The 15,637-nt window shown below is 51.8% G+C and overlaps 1 protein-coding gene across 1 annotated transcript in view; it reads right to left on the bottom strand.

The window, feature by feature from the left end:
• The window catches only part of LCP2 (lymphocyte cytosolic protein 2), a 37,968-nt gene extending 29,705 nt beyond the window's left edge, over positions 1–8,263 (bottom strand). Inside the window, exons 1-2 of the mRNA XM_054568063.1 lie at positions 7,870–8,263; positions 3,671–3,733 (exon numbers count right to left, since the gene is read on the bottom strand). Coding sequence (XP_054424038.1) covers positions 3,671–3,733; positions 7,870–7,947 — 141 coding nt within the window. The 5' untranslated portion in view covers positions 7,948–8,263. The remainder of the gene's footprint in view (positions 1–3,670; positions 3,734–7,869) is intronic.
• Between the last annotated feature and the right edge of the window lie 7,374 nt (positions 8,264–15,637).

Raw genomic sequence — 15,637 nt, 5'->3', positions numbered from 1 at the left:
TGCCCTTTGAGCCCAGCTGGCCCAGGAACTGGGGCATCGTAGCGGTGCACGCACCGGACTCACCTGCTCCAGCTCTCAGGGGCAGCGACCGACCCAGTGCCCTCCTCAGACCCTGCAGCGGGGCTGGGCAGGCGTCTGCCGAGAGTCCCGAGAAAATCAGGCTTTTGGTCAAGCTTCTAGACTTCCTTTTCTTTTTTTTTCAATATCATTGAGCAGTGGTGTCTCCTCCCTCCAAAACCACCCCCTCCTGGGGATGCCCTGAGACTCCTTTTCAGCGGGGGCAGGAGAAGTGGAGGGCTCCTGGGGGCGCCAGACGGACGAGAGCTCGGGGCAGGGCGGCTGGCTATCGCCTTTGGTTTTGCTGAGTCAGGGGCATAAATGAGGGAGTTTCGGGAAGAGAGTGAAGGAGAAGGTGACCGTGACCATGGCTGGAGACACAGAGCAGCAGGAGTTTAGGGAAGAGCAAGCCCTTCAGAACAGGGACAGGGACTGAGAGGAAAGGTGAGAGACGTTTCACAGGCGGTTCTGCCTTGTGATGTAACCCCCTCCTCCACCTCCTTCAAAACCCTTCAGCAAGCCCTGGGCTACACGTTTGCTGGAGTGAGACTTGCGGCTTTGCGGGAACATGAGTCTGTGCTGAGCATGTCCCCCAGAGGGGCACGGGAGGCAGGGAAGCTGCAGATTGGCCCCGCAGAGAAGGGCAGTGCGGCCGAAGCAACGCTGCTGCTCAAATACCCAGTATTCATTCCCTCTTTCTTCCTTACTGACAGGGCTTGGACTTTGTTCAGGGCAGCAAAGGAGCCCTGTTTAAAATACCTAACACCCTACCAGGGGTGTCTAAACCAAAGCCCATAGGCCGCATGCAGCCCAGAATGGCTATGAATGCAGCCCAACACAAAACTGTAAATTTACTTAAAACCTTTTTTATGCCCATCAGTTTTTGTTAGTGTTTGTGTATTTAATGTGTGGCCTAAGTCAACTCCTCTTCTTCCATCGTGGCCCAGAGACACCATAAGTTTGGACAGCCCCACTGGACTTTCTTGTAGATGGTGGAGGTCACAGGACTCAGTATGTGACCAGTGAGACACAATTGAGTTCTAGTGGATGGGGCTTCTGGAAGTTACTGTTTTCCTGAAAACAAGGGAGAGAGAGGTATCCCCCCATACACTTTTGCACCTTTTACCTTTTACCTTTTGCCCATCCCCATTTCCTCCTGCCTGGAATGCAGATGTGATGCCTGGAAATGGAGTAGCCATTTTGCAAGCATTAGGACAGAAGGAAGACTCAGGCTTTTCCCATAAGCTAGATGGTGCCCGGGTTCTCAGTGACTTCCTTCAGCAGCTCACCAGCCACAAACACTCACCTCTAGATTTCCTATCACTTGAGAAAGACAAACCCCAATTTGGCTAAGCCACTGTGGTCAGGTTTCTGATGCATGCACCATATGCCTACCTAAGTTCATTTCCTTCTTTTCTTCAACCTTCTGGAAGCACAGCATCCCCCATTTCCCATATGAAAAGGTCTCACCCTTTTCACTAGAAAACAAAGTAGCAGTGAAACAAATTCAAGGGACCTGCTAGCTCCTACACTGCAGAAGGAGAGACGGAGGGAGGGGGAAAGACAAGGGCCTTCCACTTTGGCTTTCACTGGCAGAATGGTCCTGGATATTATAAAGCTGGAAGGAATGATAAACAAGAGGTTAGAGCTCAGATCAGAGCTCAAAATGTATCTAGAACACCTGGGGTGGAGGGTGGGTTTCAACAGAAGCTGGGGTAGGCACTGGGTTCTGCTCCCTGCTCTCCTGGCTCTGGGCGCCCCTCCTTCTGCTTCCCGATTTATACAATGATTGGGGTATACAGTGTGTCTGCCAAGCCGCAGATATTGGAGCAGAGGAGACACAGTGGCTCAGATACCGTTTCTCAGCCTAGGAAACAACCCTGTCCTAACAGGCCTGAAATTCACATGGCAAGTGTTGGGGGGACCCACAGAGCTGGAAGGCACTACCACTCAGTTCAGTGTGCTCGGCTAACAGAGAAGCGAGCTAGGAGAGGCTCATAGAGGGCCCAGGTGAGCCAGGACCGTCCTCAAAGATGCCTCACCCCTTCCCACTTGCCCCAGTAAGTCTCTCTTCTCAGTGCTGAAGGCACCAGGAGGAACCATTCAGGTTTGGCAGTGATTTGCCAGAATGACACAACAATGAAACTCTAGGAATTTTATGGGTGCAAAGCTTAAAGTGAAGAAAGAGCGTTGTTAAGACTCAGCGTTAGATTACGTTAAATGTGTGCGTGAGTCCAATTACTACGTGTGTCACTTAGAACAAATCCCATTGCACCTCTGCGTGCTATTCCTTAATTGCAAATGAGGAGGCTGGAGCCTGCCGAAAGGCTCCTTTCTGCCCTAAAACAAGCTTCTGGGAGGCAGAAATCACATCTTAATCATCTCTATATTCCCAGCCCATGGAATGGTGTGGTGTATAAAGGGAAGTCAAGAAAATGCTTGTCAGAGGAATGGTTGGGTTAATGAATGACTGACGTGCATGGAGCCATGCATAAACTTGTCCTCCTTGGCACATGAAAGCAATGTAGCAAAATTCAGACTCATAGGGACACAGGTTTGGTCTCAGCATGAAACCTGAGCGCTGCCCAGCAAGGGGCAAATGACTAGAGGTGGTAGTGAGTTACCATCACTGAAAGGATTCAAGCAGATGTTGGGGGCAGGGATGCAATAGAGGCAACGGGTTGGCGTGCTGGGTAGAAAGCTAGAACACGTGACTTCTCTGGCCCCTCCCAACCCTGGAGTCTCCTGGCCCAGCTCCCTCACTGCAGCTGACAAGACCTTGCAGCAGAACATTACTTCACTTGCCCTCCTCTTTCCAAATCCACATCAAAAACTTCTACTCCATGAGACCTTTGAAGTCTTTTTCCCACCTCTTTTTTAAAGGACAAAGAAATGTGCCTGGAACGGATACGTTTTTGGGTTCAGGGTGTGTCTTTCTCCCATGGGCAAAGGTGTCATGTCAGGGGAAATGCTCAGACCGCACCCCCCGCCAGCAGCCCGTGCCCCTGTCCCGGCCATTAGAGCTGCATCCCTTCCCTTCTGGGGCTTGGTCCTGAATGTGCAGCTGCATCTCACTTAGTTTGCACTGGAAAGAGTTCGCAACGTAATAGAGGGCAAAGAGCCATATCACATGTGTTTAACTGGCACAAAACTAACTATGTGAATTTAGTAGTAAGAAACAAATGTAGTTGAAATAATGAGGGTGATCCTACTCTTCATTCCATTCCGTGAGCATGTACCCCAGAATGAGAGATGGGAAAAGAGAATCTTCTGTTTTCCAAGGTGGCCTTTTTTCCCCATACTTCTTCAAGTATGGGTAGATTATGAATAGATTTTTGAGATGTGTGTGGGTGGTAGGATTAACTATACATGGATTTCTTCTTTATACTTTGACTTTGGAATGTGCCTTGGTATCAGCACTGTCCTATGTAGAAGGATCCTGAGAGGTGTTTCCTGCAAAACCTCTGAAGAAGGCAAAGGGTTGTGTTTAGATCCTGCAGACAGACATTGACCCTGGACATCCTCAGGGACAGGGTAGACCAGTTGACCCTGCAGCCATTGGTTAAAGTACAGGACAACTTCGGTCTCCATGTGTCAGACCAGCAGCACTTACCAAAAAACGCGGTCCATCAATGTGGTGCTTCTTCACGGCCTTTTCACAGTCCTTGTAGTTCAACTGCAGAGGAGAGGAAGGCGCCGTGAGTGCAGGCAGGCTCATGCCATTGGTTCCCCTCCCTTGCCTGCCCCCGAAGGTAGCAATTTGTGGTACTTGTGGCTAGCCAGACTCCCCGCTGCCTCCCCTGTCTAGCAGCGGGGCCAGTCCCTACCTCAGCCCTGCTTTCATTGATCCCTTGGGACTCTCCGAAATGGAGAACTTGCCTCGGTCCAAGGCTTTGGGGCCAGCCCCAGCAGAAAGAGTATACCTTCGAGGCTGCGCTCCTCAGGCAAGCAGAGGAGCAGAACGCGGAGAGTAAACAGCACCCATTGTCTCGCCCCCCAAAGGCTGCCCGGTGGACGGGCGGTGTGTTTCCGCCAATCCTTCTATTCTAAGCATATTTCTAAATGCCATCGAGGTTGTAATTTGCAGTCAATCTTGTTAGCCTGACTTTGTCCTTGGAAATTACCTTAAAGTGATCATATAAGCACTGCCTCCTGTTACTGCAAACTTACTTTAAACATTAGTTGAATTATTCCCTCATTGCTAGACATTTAGGTTGTTTACCAAACTGCTGCCCCAATAATGAGAATAGCAACTTCCAAAAATGATCAGATGCTTGTTCTCTGGCAGTCACTGTTCTAACTAGTTAAACCAATTGAAGTCATTTAATCTTGACATTTTTCAGATGGAGAGTCAAAGGCTCAGGGAGTCAAGTAAATTGCATGAGGTTCCGTGGGTGGTAGGTAACAGAGATGACAATCGGACTTTAGCCAAAGGCTTTAATATCTTGGTCAGGAATGATCCCTGAGTTGTTAATAACATATAACTTACATACAGTAAGTAAAGTGAACAAATTTAAGTGCAGCTTTATACACCATCCAGATCAAAACATAGGGTCCCACAGACATTCTTTTACATCCAGTTTTGTTTTCTTCTACTTAAGATAAATTTTTTATCTTAAACATTCTCAGGATAGAGTTACAGAATTAACAAGAATTATCATTTTGAGGGTCTCGGTCGCTTTCCTAAAGAGTCACATCAATTGACAATCCTATCAGGTGTCTGAGTTGCCTTTTCTTCGACAGCATATAAGTTTGCATTGGAAATGACTCTAACTTGATGTTTGAGAATGGAGTATTTGAGGTTAAATGTTTGTCCCTGAGAGTCCTAGGCTCTTGTCACTGATGTGAGTCTCACAGCTTGTGGCAGCCTTCTTCGGGTACAAATTTAAAATCAGGGCCTTTTCGTATGACTAACAAGGCTAAAAAGTAGGCACGATTATTGTAACCTCTTGGTTCAAAAGGGTAGGTAGGATGGGTGCTAGAAAGCTCAGAAAGAGCCAATTTAGAGGCCAGCGTGGAAACCAAGCGGCATCTGAGGAGCCCCAAGCACCCTCTTATCTACATGATCCGGGCTCTAAGTGGTTCTGGAATAGTCCGCTGCCTTGAATTCATCATATTCACTGTCGTCATTATCAGACGGACCTCTGGTTTTGCAGAGCGCTGACTGCAACTTTAGATGGACAGCCAGCCTTGTAGACTGGGGCTGGCCCAGAAGTTTGATTCTGATCCCATAATATCTGGCCTTGGGAGCTAGAATCTATATTTTTAGCAAAACTTAGGGGACTTTTGTGAGCACGCCGCTTTGGTGGGCACTGATCTAGAGCAGGTACCTGGTGTTACAGATGGGACAGCTGAGGTCCCAAGAAGCCTGAAGTCTGAGGCCTGAAGGCACACAGTGAGCTGGGAAGGCAGGTGCGGTTAGAACTGTTGGCTCTGAGCCAGGGCCCTCCGCTGCAGGGCCCAGAGATGCTCTCCTGCTCAGTCCAAAGGCATTGGAAGGGTTACAGGAATATAAAACATGACCGAAGTCCTCCTTGGGGCTTCCATTCCAGAGAATGAGCTATGTGTAGCTGAGGCAATGAGACACAAATACTCGCCTGTCTGCCTGGGCATCCCAGCTGGAGTCCGGTGAGTCCAGCAGGAAAAATGGAAGCTCGAACACAAATTGTCCCCTCTCTCTGTTGAATGCCTCCCATACGCCCTTCCTTTAATTCTCCCAACAATCCCACAAGGTTAGTTACTGTTAGTATCCCTGTTTTACTGATGAGGGAGCTGAGGCACATAGGGCTCAAGTAACTAAGGCAATGGCACCAAGCTAGCAAGTGGCATAGCCAGGATTCAAACCAGAGTGTGTCTGACCCCACAGCTGGCTGGGGAGTTGTTTCCAAGGAGGGCCTGATATCACTGCTTCATTAGATATTGCGCCTGCCGATCAGTCTTTTAAATAGGAGATTCGATGGCTAAGATCCATCCCCAGATAACTCTATGGTAGTTCACTTGGTGTCTTCTCCCTGGGGGACTGAAGTGTTTGGGATTTGAAGGGTGCTTTTCTGAGTCTCTGAGGGGTCTTCCAGATCACAGATGAACCTCAGTCTCCTCCTTCCTGCCTTTAATCCTTTTGTGCTGGGGGGCGGGGGTGGCGCGGGGAAACCTGTTCGGGTGCTGAGGACTTGTCCCAGGGTTTGGGGTTTCCAAACAGAAAGTTCTCCCTTCCCCCAGCTCAGACAGCGACCCCTCTCCCTGAACCACCCCTGACCCGTAGTCCACCTTCCTGTGCTAAGGGGGCTTGGCCCATGGATTCTTCTGTTGCTGGGCTGGCTTGCCTGTTCTTCTCACATTGCTGATGGAGCCTAACTGGGCCTCCCAGCCTGGCCCCTGGTTTCCCTCCCTTTCTCGATTCTTCTCTCTTTTCTCTATGGAGCTAACATGCCACTTGATAGGATCTTGACAAATCTCGCCAGTTGCCCTAGTTCATTTGGTCTACATTTAAGAAAAGTCGTTAGAAATACCCTTTGAGCAGCCATCTTCAACCCGCAGTGCTGAGACCTAAGGTTACTCTGACCTTTCGGAGGGGAAAAGAATGGAAACGAGATGCACAGAAAGCAGCAAATAGCAGGGTCTCTGGGCTGTGCCTCCATCATGCCACACCTGGTTTGACATTTTCATACCTTTCTTCTTTAGGTTGGGGAAGGACAGCTGTGACAGTCAGTACCTTGGTCCCACAAAGACCCCAGGTTTGACTCTCTGCCCCAGGGAGGCTGTTCTACCCAGGAAAAGCAGTACGCTGACTTAGATGATCTCTGAGGCCTTGACTTTAAACTCTCATCTGCATGATGGTCTGGAGTGTCAGCAGAATTTGGTGTCAGCCTCCTCCAATGGATCAAATGTCCCCCACAAGAGACACCATATCCCTTGTACAGTGACAGAGGGTCCCTAATGCAGTCATGTGGCTTCGGACCTGCCCAAGCAGATATGTGACCTGTGGTCCCCCCAGCAGATGCCCAAGCACGGGGATCTTTGAGCATCTCCAAGGCTGGAAGACAGGACAACAACCTTCTCGTCTCAGCTCTACCATAGCTCAGCTGCTGACCCTGCCTGGCTAAGCCCCGTCCTCTGTAGGAGCCTCGGTTTCCCTAGCTGTAACCTGGGCTCATACCAGTTCTGAACCTGCCTCTCAAGACTCTCATAAAGCTCCAGGGAGACTCTGTCCCACCTAAGGGCTCGAGGAGCCCTCTTTTCAGGTCACGAGCAATGACTGCCCAGGCACTGCCTCCAGCAGTGCGCAGCATGGCCTTCTCCAGCCTCCCGGCCTGCCTCTCCTTTCCCCTACGCCCGGGACACAATTTCTCCATTTCTAATAGGTAGCCCTGATCTCACTGGTGGTTATAGCAGCTCTGCGTCTCAGAGCATGGACTTTGAAACCAGACAGGTGACTGGAATCCTGCCTCTGTCACATGTCATCCCTGGGGCCTTTGAGGCATGTAACCTACCTAAGTTTATTTTGCAGCTGAGCCAAAGGAACAGTATTAAACTGGAGCATGTTATACAGGAGAGCACAAACTCAGGCCCTGGCACGTAGTAGGTACACACATTCATTTGAGAGCCTCCCTTCTCCCTCGATCTCACTGCGGGAACACTCAGTGGCACAGAGAGATCTATAGGGTCCTCACTTAACTGGTGAAGTTGCTGCGAGGTTGGATGTTCACTGCCATCTTTTATGCCTATCATGCCTGCCCGGACTCTGTCTTAAAGCCTCTGTCCAGCCCGCTGAGGGCACTGCCAGCCCCACCACCAACAAAGAGCAAGGCTCACCTTCCTGAAATAGTCTGCGAGGCTGTCGGGGTCCCAGGTCAGGACCTCTGAGCGGAAGGGCACGTTTCTCAATGCCATGGCTGCTCTCCTGGGAGGAAGCTCACGAGCTGAGCGTGGGTGTGGCGCCCATAGACAGAGAACCCCAAATCCAGAGTGTGGCGGTGTCCTTTGCTCTTCCAACTCCCAGTTACCCTCTGGAACGGCCTTGTTGGGGCCAACGACTTTGCTGCTGCAGCCAAATCCCAGAAAGCAACGCTTCCTCTGCGAACAAATATGGTCTCTTCTCAGAAAACGACTCAGCAAGTTTCCTTTACCACTTCCTCTGCTGGGCTCTAAATAAGTAAACAAGGAAGCTCAGCGCCAGCGATTGGAGAGCCAGAGAGGGCGACGAGGCTGGTAATTCCCGACAGGTCCCAGCCACCGTGGCGCAGGGGGAGTGGCGATGAAGGGCAGTTGGACTTCAGTGTGAGTCCAAGTACGTTTTTGTTAAAACTCCTGGCACCCGTATGTCTACATCACATTCCTGATTGGCTGGGTCTTTAGATTAAAATCTATTTTGACAGTTGACCTAAAATATAGACAATCTCCCACATCAGTGAGTTGCCAGGGGAAGGAGCATGGTGGCCGTTGTGTGTTTTCCAACCACCCCTCAGGCTCGCTCTAAAGGACAGAGTTGAGATTCTTTCAGCTGCCTCCATAGAGTTATTACCAGAGGATTCTCCGTGACTGAGTGAGTGAGTCCGGCATGCAGCGCTGAGGAAGGGCCTGCGCCAGGCAGGGCAGGGCAGGCTTTGTTTCTCATGCAATGGTGTCCATGTTGTGCAACCCAGGCGAGGCCTGAAGAGCTAGGAATCTCAGTTTCCATGTCTGCGAAACAGGAGAACAGAGGGCTTGCTTCATGAGCACCTGAAACTTAGATGCATTTAACTAGACATACGTAAAGGAAAAAAATTAAAAGAAAAAAAAATGATCAGGTTGGATGCCGCCATATATTCCACTTCTCATAGTCTGAGCTCTTTGTCAGCAAACGCATTTAGGCCGCATTGCGACCTCTAGACCAAGTTCACGGCTTCATCCAGCAATCTGTGTGCACACACAGATGGCCGTGGGCTCCAATGCCTGAGGAAGACGCCCGCTCTGCTGCACTTTCTGAATTGACGCTACGTTGCCCCTGAGGTGGTGCCACTCCAAGCTTTTCCAGGGGGGACTTTGGCCACGCCCCTTCCCTACCGCGGCTGCCACACACGAGCCTCACGGGGTCGCCCGGTCGTGTTGAGCTTCAGTAAGATCTGCACTTCATCCCAGGCCAGGACCTTTGTGGCGGCGGTCCATACACCGGAGCTGGCGCCGTCCTCCCCGCATGGGGCGCTGCGGCGTCGCTCGAGGCAGCCAGGCCGAGCACTCCTCGCAGGGCCTGGACCTGCGGGCTCTTGCTGACTGACCGTGCCCTTCCAAAGCCCCGCCCTGGTGGGAGCGGTCACTTCACTTTTCACATCACCAGGAGAGCAACTAATGATTTAAAAAAAAAAAAAAGCCATTTGAAAAGAGAAGGAGAGAGAGAAATTGCTTCCAAGGAGAGTGATCAAAGCCATAGCTGGGAGTTGAGCGGGACCTCAGAGGATGGTGCAAGGGGAGCGCATGCTGGGGGGTGGGGGGGGGGGGTGGGTGTGTGTGGATGTGTGTGGGGGGGTGTGTGTGTGTATGTGTGTTGGGCGTCCTTCACGAGCAAGTAAAACATGCCATACCCCTGGAAAGGAACATTCGAGATCATCCCTAAAAATAGAAGCAGTTTTTAAAAATGATGCTCACTCCCCACTCAGGAGAATAAAAATCTGCAAAAGTTGGAATTGAGATATAGCTGGTAAAGTTGGAATTAAGGCTGGGCTCATTGGCCCAGCCTCGGGCTGCATACCTGTAAGATGGGCAGGGACAGTAGCAGCCTCTGGGTAGAGATATGATGCTGCTGCGGGAGAGCCGGGCCAGCTCACACTGACCCTCTGCAGAGCCTTGGGCTGGGCCCTGAGCACGAGGCACAGCTGAGTGGGGAGCAGCTGAGCACAGGGATGTCAGCCGGGGCCGGTGGGAGCCTTCCGGGGGGACCCTCGCCCGCCTTTCTCTCCCACGGCCGGATGAAGACACTCGAAATTCACAAAGCCCATGAAGAGGTTAGCAGAGCCGCCTTGGGCTTTGTAATCTGTATCTCAGGGTTGGGACAGAGTCAGATAGTCCCCAAGCCCAGTAAGAAGAGCACCATGCGAGGACACCAGCTGGGGGCTCACAGGACAGGAATCTTAAAAGTGCATCAGAGCCTGTGGACAAAAAAGCAATACTTGCAGGGAGTGCCTAATAAGTTGGATTTTTCAATCTTTGGGACAAAAAAAGGTGTAGGAGCAGTGCACTGAGACCCAGAGGGGGATCACCCCAATATCCTTCGGGCCCCTTCCAGACTTGAGGGTCCCTCTGTTTCCTGCTAACCCAGGGCAGATTCAGGTGGGCAGTGGAGGCAACCGCCTCCTTCACACCTGATGTTAGAGGTGAGAAAAATAAGCTGTTTATCTGAAGATTCATCTCAAGAGGCTCGGAGTCTCAGCCTCTGCCTGTGCGGGCGGGGGAAAGAGGTCTCACTCAGGGTCCAGGAGAGAACGGGCAGTAGGACTCTGGAGGGGACAATGGGTTGACCTTCTTAGCAGAGGCACCTCCGGAGTCAGGAGGTGGGTGGGAGGATGTGCCGCTTTGGATTTCATTTGAAAGCTGGTGTTGGTTGGAGGACAGAGAAAAAGGCAGAGGCGTCTGGCCCACAGAGTGTGCTGCCTTGGGGGCGCTGCAGAGAGCACGTCGGCATTGCATCACCCAGCCTCACCTCCCCTGACATTTTATGCTGAGATGCATTGCTATTGGACCTTTCTCTGGGCCTGGGTGGATTTGCCTGTCAAGGGAAGAACTGCCACCTTCCCAGGGAGGGGACAGTCCTCCCCAATCTCTGAGGCTGGTGGTACAAGCACCCACCATCTGTGTGGGACCTTCTAGGTGGCAAAGGACCCCACCCAAGGGGAGAGAGCCAGGAGGGTCCTGACCGCTCTGCTGGACAGGGCAGCTGCACACACCGGCAGCCGTACAGTAAGGCACAAGGACCTTGGTGGCTCTGTCTCTGAACAGGCCTGCCGCCAGAGACAGGCCGGCTGTGTAGTGTCCCCGTCCTAGTCCTAACCAGCACTCCTGGAGGCTCTGGGTGGGATGTGGGGGAGGGGCTCATGCAGGCCACACTGCACTGTCTCCTTGTCCCACCCCAGACTAGGCAGTCCTCACCTCCCCCATCCTGGGACACGCATGACAAAAGCACGAACCAGGTGCCCTGGGCAAGGCTAGGAGGAGCAATATTTTCCACTTCCTCAGAGCTGACAATTTCATTCTCTTCAAAAGATTGGTATGTTTTTCATCCTCTCTCTTTGTGTCTCTTTCTGTTGTTTTAGCTGAGGTACCTCGCAAGTTCAGCAGTGGGTGGGAGGAAGTACTTATTTGGGCTTCCTGTCAAGCCTCCCTTCTTCATCTGCCCTATTTTTGACTTAGGCAGCCTATCCCCAGATAGCTTTGCTCAGAGGGAAGCTCCCCAAGTGCGCGCAAGGGTAGGTGGGTGTGGGCAGGGGTCAGATGCGGTGAAGACAGGCTTCTCAGCTTGACAGAAGGGGAGAAACCTTGCCCCCTGCCCCCCCGCACGCTGGAGAAGGGCAGACTGAGGGAGGGAGCAGGATGGGTGCAGAAAAGCAGAAACAATTTCACCTGCAGCTGAGCTGCATCTCCAAGGAAGAGCTGAGGGCCCAGGAAGCATGTGCATCCGCTAAGATGAGGCAGAGATTGGACAACAAGCCCGGCCGCCCAACATGGGCCCAGCCCTGTCTGCCCCTTAGCACCACTGATCCTCAAACAGCCCTGTGAGGAGAGGCAGTGCTCCAGGGTTACAGATGTTGAGAGAGACTGCGATTCACTGGCCCAGGTTCCCCCAGTGAGGAGGTGGGACACAGGCGGGCTGGCGCAGGACCGGGTCACCCGTTTCTGTCTGGGCGCGCCACTTCGCTGAGGGCCGTGGGTCTGGACTTCCTGCCTCACCTGTGGCCTTGGTGCCGGTGGCGGCCTCACTCTTTGTGCAGCTGGGGTGTGGCCTGCATTACCTGCCTTGGACATGTCAGTGCCCTGCCCCCCACCCCTTCTTATCTGACCTTCCAGACCTTTGACCAGGCGGAGTGCCTCTCCCAGCAGCACACTGTCCAGGGGGTGCTTACCGGTTCCTCACTGCGCATGGGCATCAGAGCTTTCCCGGGAGCGTGTTGCTGGCAGAAGGAATGCGGCTGGGTTTGGGAGAAGAGGGTGCATCTGGGAAGCACATCATTTGTCTACCCAAGCCTTCCAGGAGTTCTCAAGGGTTTGGGGAAAGTAAGTGCTAGATTTGTACACCGATTAATTTTATCATGTGATCCCTCTGACCACTCTCTGTGAAAGGGAGATAGGACCATACATACCCATTTTACAGATTACCAGGAAAAGCCTGGGAAAAAATGCTTGTCCAGGGCCTCACAGATAATCAAGGGTAGAGTATGTGATTTGAAACCATACCTGTCTGATGCTAAGGTCCCTCTAAAAGATGCAGTTTCCAAGGACAGAAACCAGTATTTAGGTGAGTAACCAGAATTTACCTGGAACAGGCTCTGCCATATTTATTGGGCAATAAAAGAGGGTATTTTCATCTTTGAGTTTCCCTCAAATAATGATTCTTGATTTGCATATAGTTTTCTTACATTAAGAATAAAAAACAGGCTAGGCAATTCTGATGTTGGATTAGCGGTGCAGGCTCATGAGTTGAACCCCTCAAGTGTACCCTGCCAGTGGGCAGACACCCACTCTGGGCGATGGCTCAGCCAGGTCAGCCTGAGCGGGGGTGGGGCGTATGGGAGAAGAATCACGTTGGGAAGGAAGGTAGCCGGCCCTTCTTCCCTCCAGCCTGGGACCCTGTGTTGCTCTGCCGCGGAGACCAGTGCAGACAGTTGTCTGGCTTCTTTGTGTTCGAGTTCTTCAAACCATCCTTTGGGATATGGGAATACCCCTGTATCCTTTTAATGAGTTACCTTGTGACTCGGTTTGCAGGTTGGGTTCTGTAGCTTGCAACTTGAGTCTACTTGGGCCGCTGTAACAAAAATGCCACTGACTGGGGCGCCGATAAACCACAGACATTTATTTCTCACAGTTCTGGAAGCTGGAAGTCCAAGATCAAGTTGCCAGCATGGTCGTTATCTGGTGATCCTCCGTGTTCTCAGTGGAAGGGGAAGGAGCCCTGCTGATGGTACAGCGGGGCAGCAGGCGTAGTCCAGGGCCATCGCTGGCAAGCAGGGACACGCAGGCACCCTGACCCCAGCGTGCTCTCACACTTACCCTGGCACCTTGCCTGGCCCTCTCCGGCAAGGCCTCATCTGCCCCAGAGCAGCAGAACTCCCCACTCTTTCCCTGGCACATGAGACTCTTGTCTGCATTGAGCAAGAAAGCAGAATCCCATTTGCCACAGGCAGGAGCCTCAAATGGAACTCAGGAGAGGGCCTGTTGGAGCAGTGGCCAAGAGCCCCGCGGCTGCTAATTCCCAGCTGTTGGATAGACGCAGCCTTATCCAGCCCTTTTCCAGCCATAGGAGAGCTGGAGGGGCTGCTTTACCTTAAACCAGGGAAGTTAACAGGCTCACAGCCCTTAAGGTAATGTGTGAAAAGCCAACAGAAGTGCCAGATTCTCACCCCTACTGTTGTCCCTCATTATCTGTTAGAGGGTTTCAGGCCCTCTGGCAAGCATGTCTAGTCCAGGCTGCCAGGGTTACGATTTAGGAAGTCCCGCCCAGGCAACTTCAGGGCCAGAATTCCCCTGAGCTGTAGCATGCTCTGTGAGAGGGCCTTGTTCCTGTTCCATGGCTTCCTGGGTGAACCTGGGAACTCGCGGGGACTCGGGTCTAGTCTGGAGGCCGACTGGAATGATCCCCCTGGTCCAGCTTTTCTGCCCAAGTCCAATCCCTCAGAGGCTCGGCTATAGACAGTTCTCTCTTTCTAGAGACAGAACTTGCAGGAGTCAAGACTCAGACTCTGGAGTCAGAATCCCACGCTCGAATCCCAACTCCGTCACACTCCAGCTGTGTGACCGTGGGCAATTTAGTTAACTTTCCTGTGGCACAGTTTCCAGAGGGTGATGAGGAAGGTTAAAATAGAATGTCGACCTCGCTGACCAGTGTGAGAATTCAGTGAAGTAAATCTCAGGCATGAAGACACAACGTAGACGGCGACCCTTGCGGGCAGTTTTCACTGTTGTGATTCACTCGTTCTTCCCCGGGGCCAGCCCAGAGGAGCAGGTAGTTCCTCCAAGGCGGCAGGTTCCCTGGGTCACATAAAACCCAGAGCTCCGCTTTCCTGTGTCAGAGGTTGGCGGGAATGCATTGCATGCACTCCTCTGCAATGTTTCTGATGTCGGCGGGCTGTAAAAGCAGTAGCGTGGAGCTTCCCTAACAATTAAGAAAGGGGGCTGTGAGCTTATAGGCTGATGAGGCCGGGGGGCAACGCAAGCGGGTGAAGCCAGTCTGCGAGGAAAAACAGCTAATTCAGTGTGATGACAAATGGCATTAGTGAGGAAGATGCTAAGGACGGGTGGGTCTGGGGCAAACAGGGAGCAGCTCAGTCGAAGCTCATTGTTGCCGTGTTATGAGGAGGGCTGCTCGCACGAGATGGGGCCCAGCGGTGCTGGGTCTTTGCCTACAAGTAGCTAGAAAGCTCGATGTTATGTTTAAAAAAAAAAAAGGAAATGCCATCAACACCATAACCTAGAATCTATGAATATGTTTGGTTTCATGGCAGAGAGGAATTGAGGTTCTTAATATTTTGGCCTTAAAATACGGAGATTATCCCAGAATTTCTGAGTGGGCTCGATGTAATCACCAGGTTCTTTAAAAACGGAAGAGGGAGGCAGAAGGGTGAACAGGAAATGTGACTGTGGAAGAAAAGCTCAGAGAGGTGCCAGGGGGCTGGTTTCAGGAAGGAGGCTGCAAGCCAAGGAGTGTGAGCGGCCCCAGGCCGCTGGGAGAGGCAGGGATCAGGATGCTCTCCTCACCCGCGGGGAAGGGGCGTGACCCTTCCCAGGAGCACAGCGAGGCCTAGGGCAGGTCTTCAACCTCCAGAGGTGGGAGACTATGAATCTGTGCTGCTTCCAGTCACTAGTTTGTGGTAATTTGTTACAGCAGCAATGGAAACCTAATGTATCCACTAAGTTTAAAAAAATAAAAAAGAAGAAGAAGAAGCCAAATGAGCCAAACAAACTGCCTGTTGGCTGTGGAGCAGCTGTGAGCCACTTCTGATTTAATATCACTGAACAACACAATCTTTTTTTTAATTGTCACCTGAGGACATGCTCATTGATTTTAGAAAGAGATGGGAAGGGACGGGGAGACAGAGGGAGAGAAATGTCAACATGAGAGAGAAACTCAGAGCGGTGACCTCTCGTACCTCTAATATGCAGGATGGAACCTAGGCCTGCACCTTGACCAGGGACTGAACCCACAGACTTTCGGTTTACAGGATGATGATACAACCAACTGAGCCACACTGGCCAGGGCAAAAGACACAATTTTTTAAATTGGAGGGACCCTCCCTAACCTAATCAGTGGCTGGGTGGTGACCACAATCACCCAGTTGTGACTCACATGAGGGACGCTCGTTCTTAGAACAGGACTCATGCTACCGTCCGAACACTGGCA

The sequence above is a fragment of the Pteronotus mesoamericanus genome, unplaced genomic scaffold (assembly GCF_021234165.1).
Source record: "Pteronotus mesoamericanus isolate MK-2021 breed Mesoamerican mustached bat unplaced genomic scaffold, CSHL_Meso_final contig_2, whole genome shotgun sequence".
Taxonomy (NCBI): domain Eukaryota; kingdom Metazoa; phylum Chordata; class Mammalia; order Chiroptera; family Mormoopidae; genus Pteronotus; species Pteronotus mesoamericanus.
This window is presented reverse-complemented; position numbering and strand designations above follow the sequence as displayed.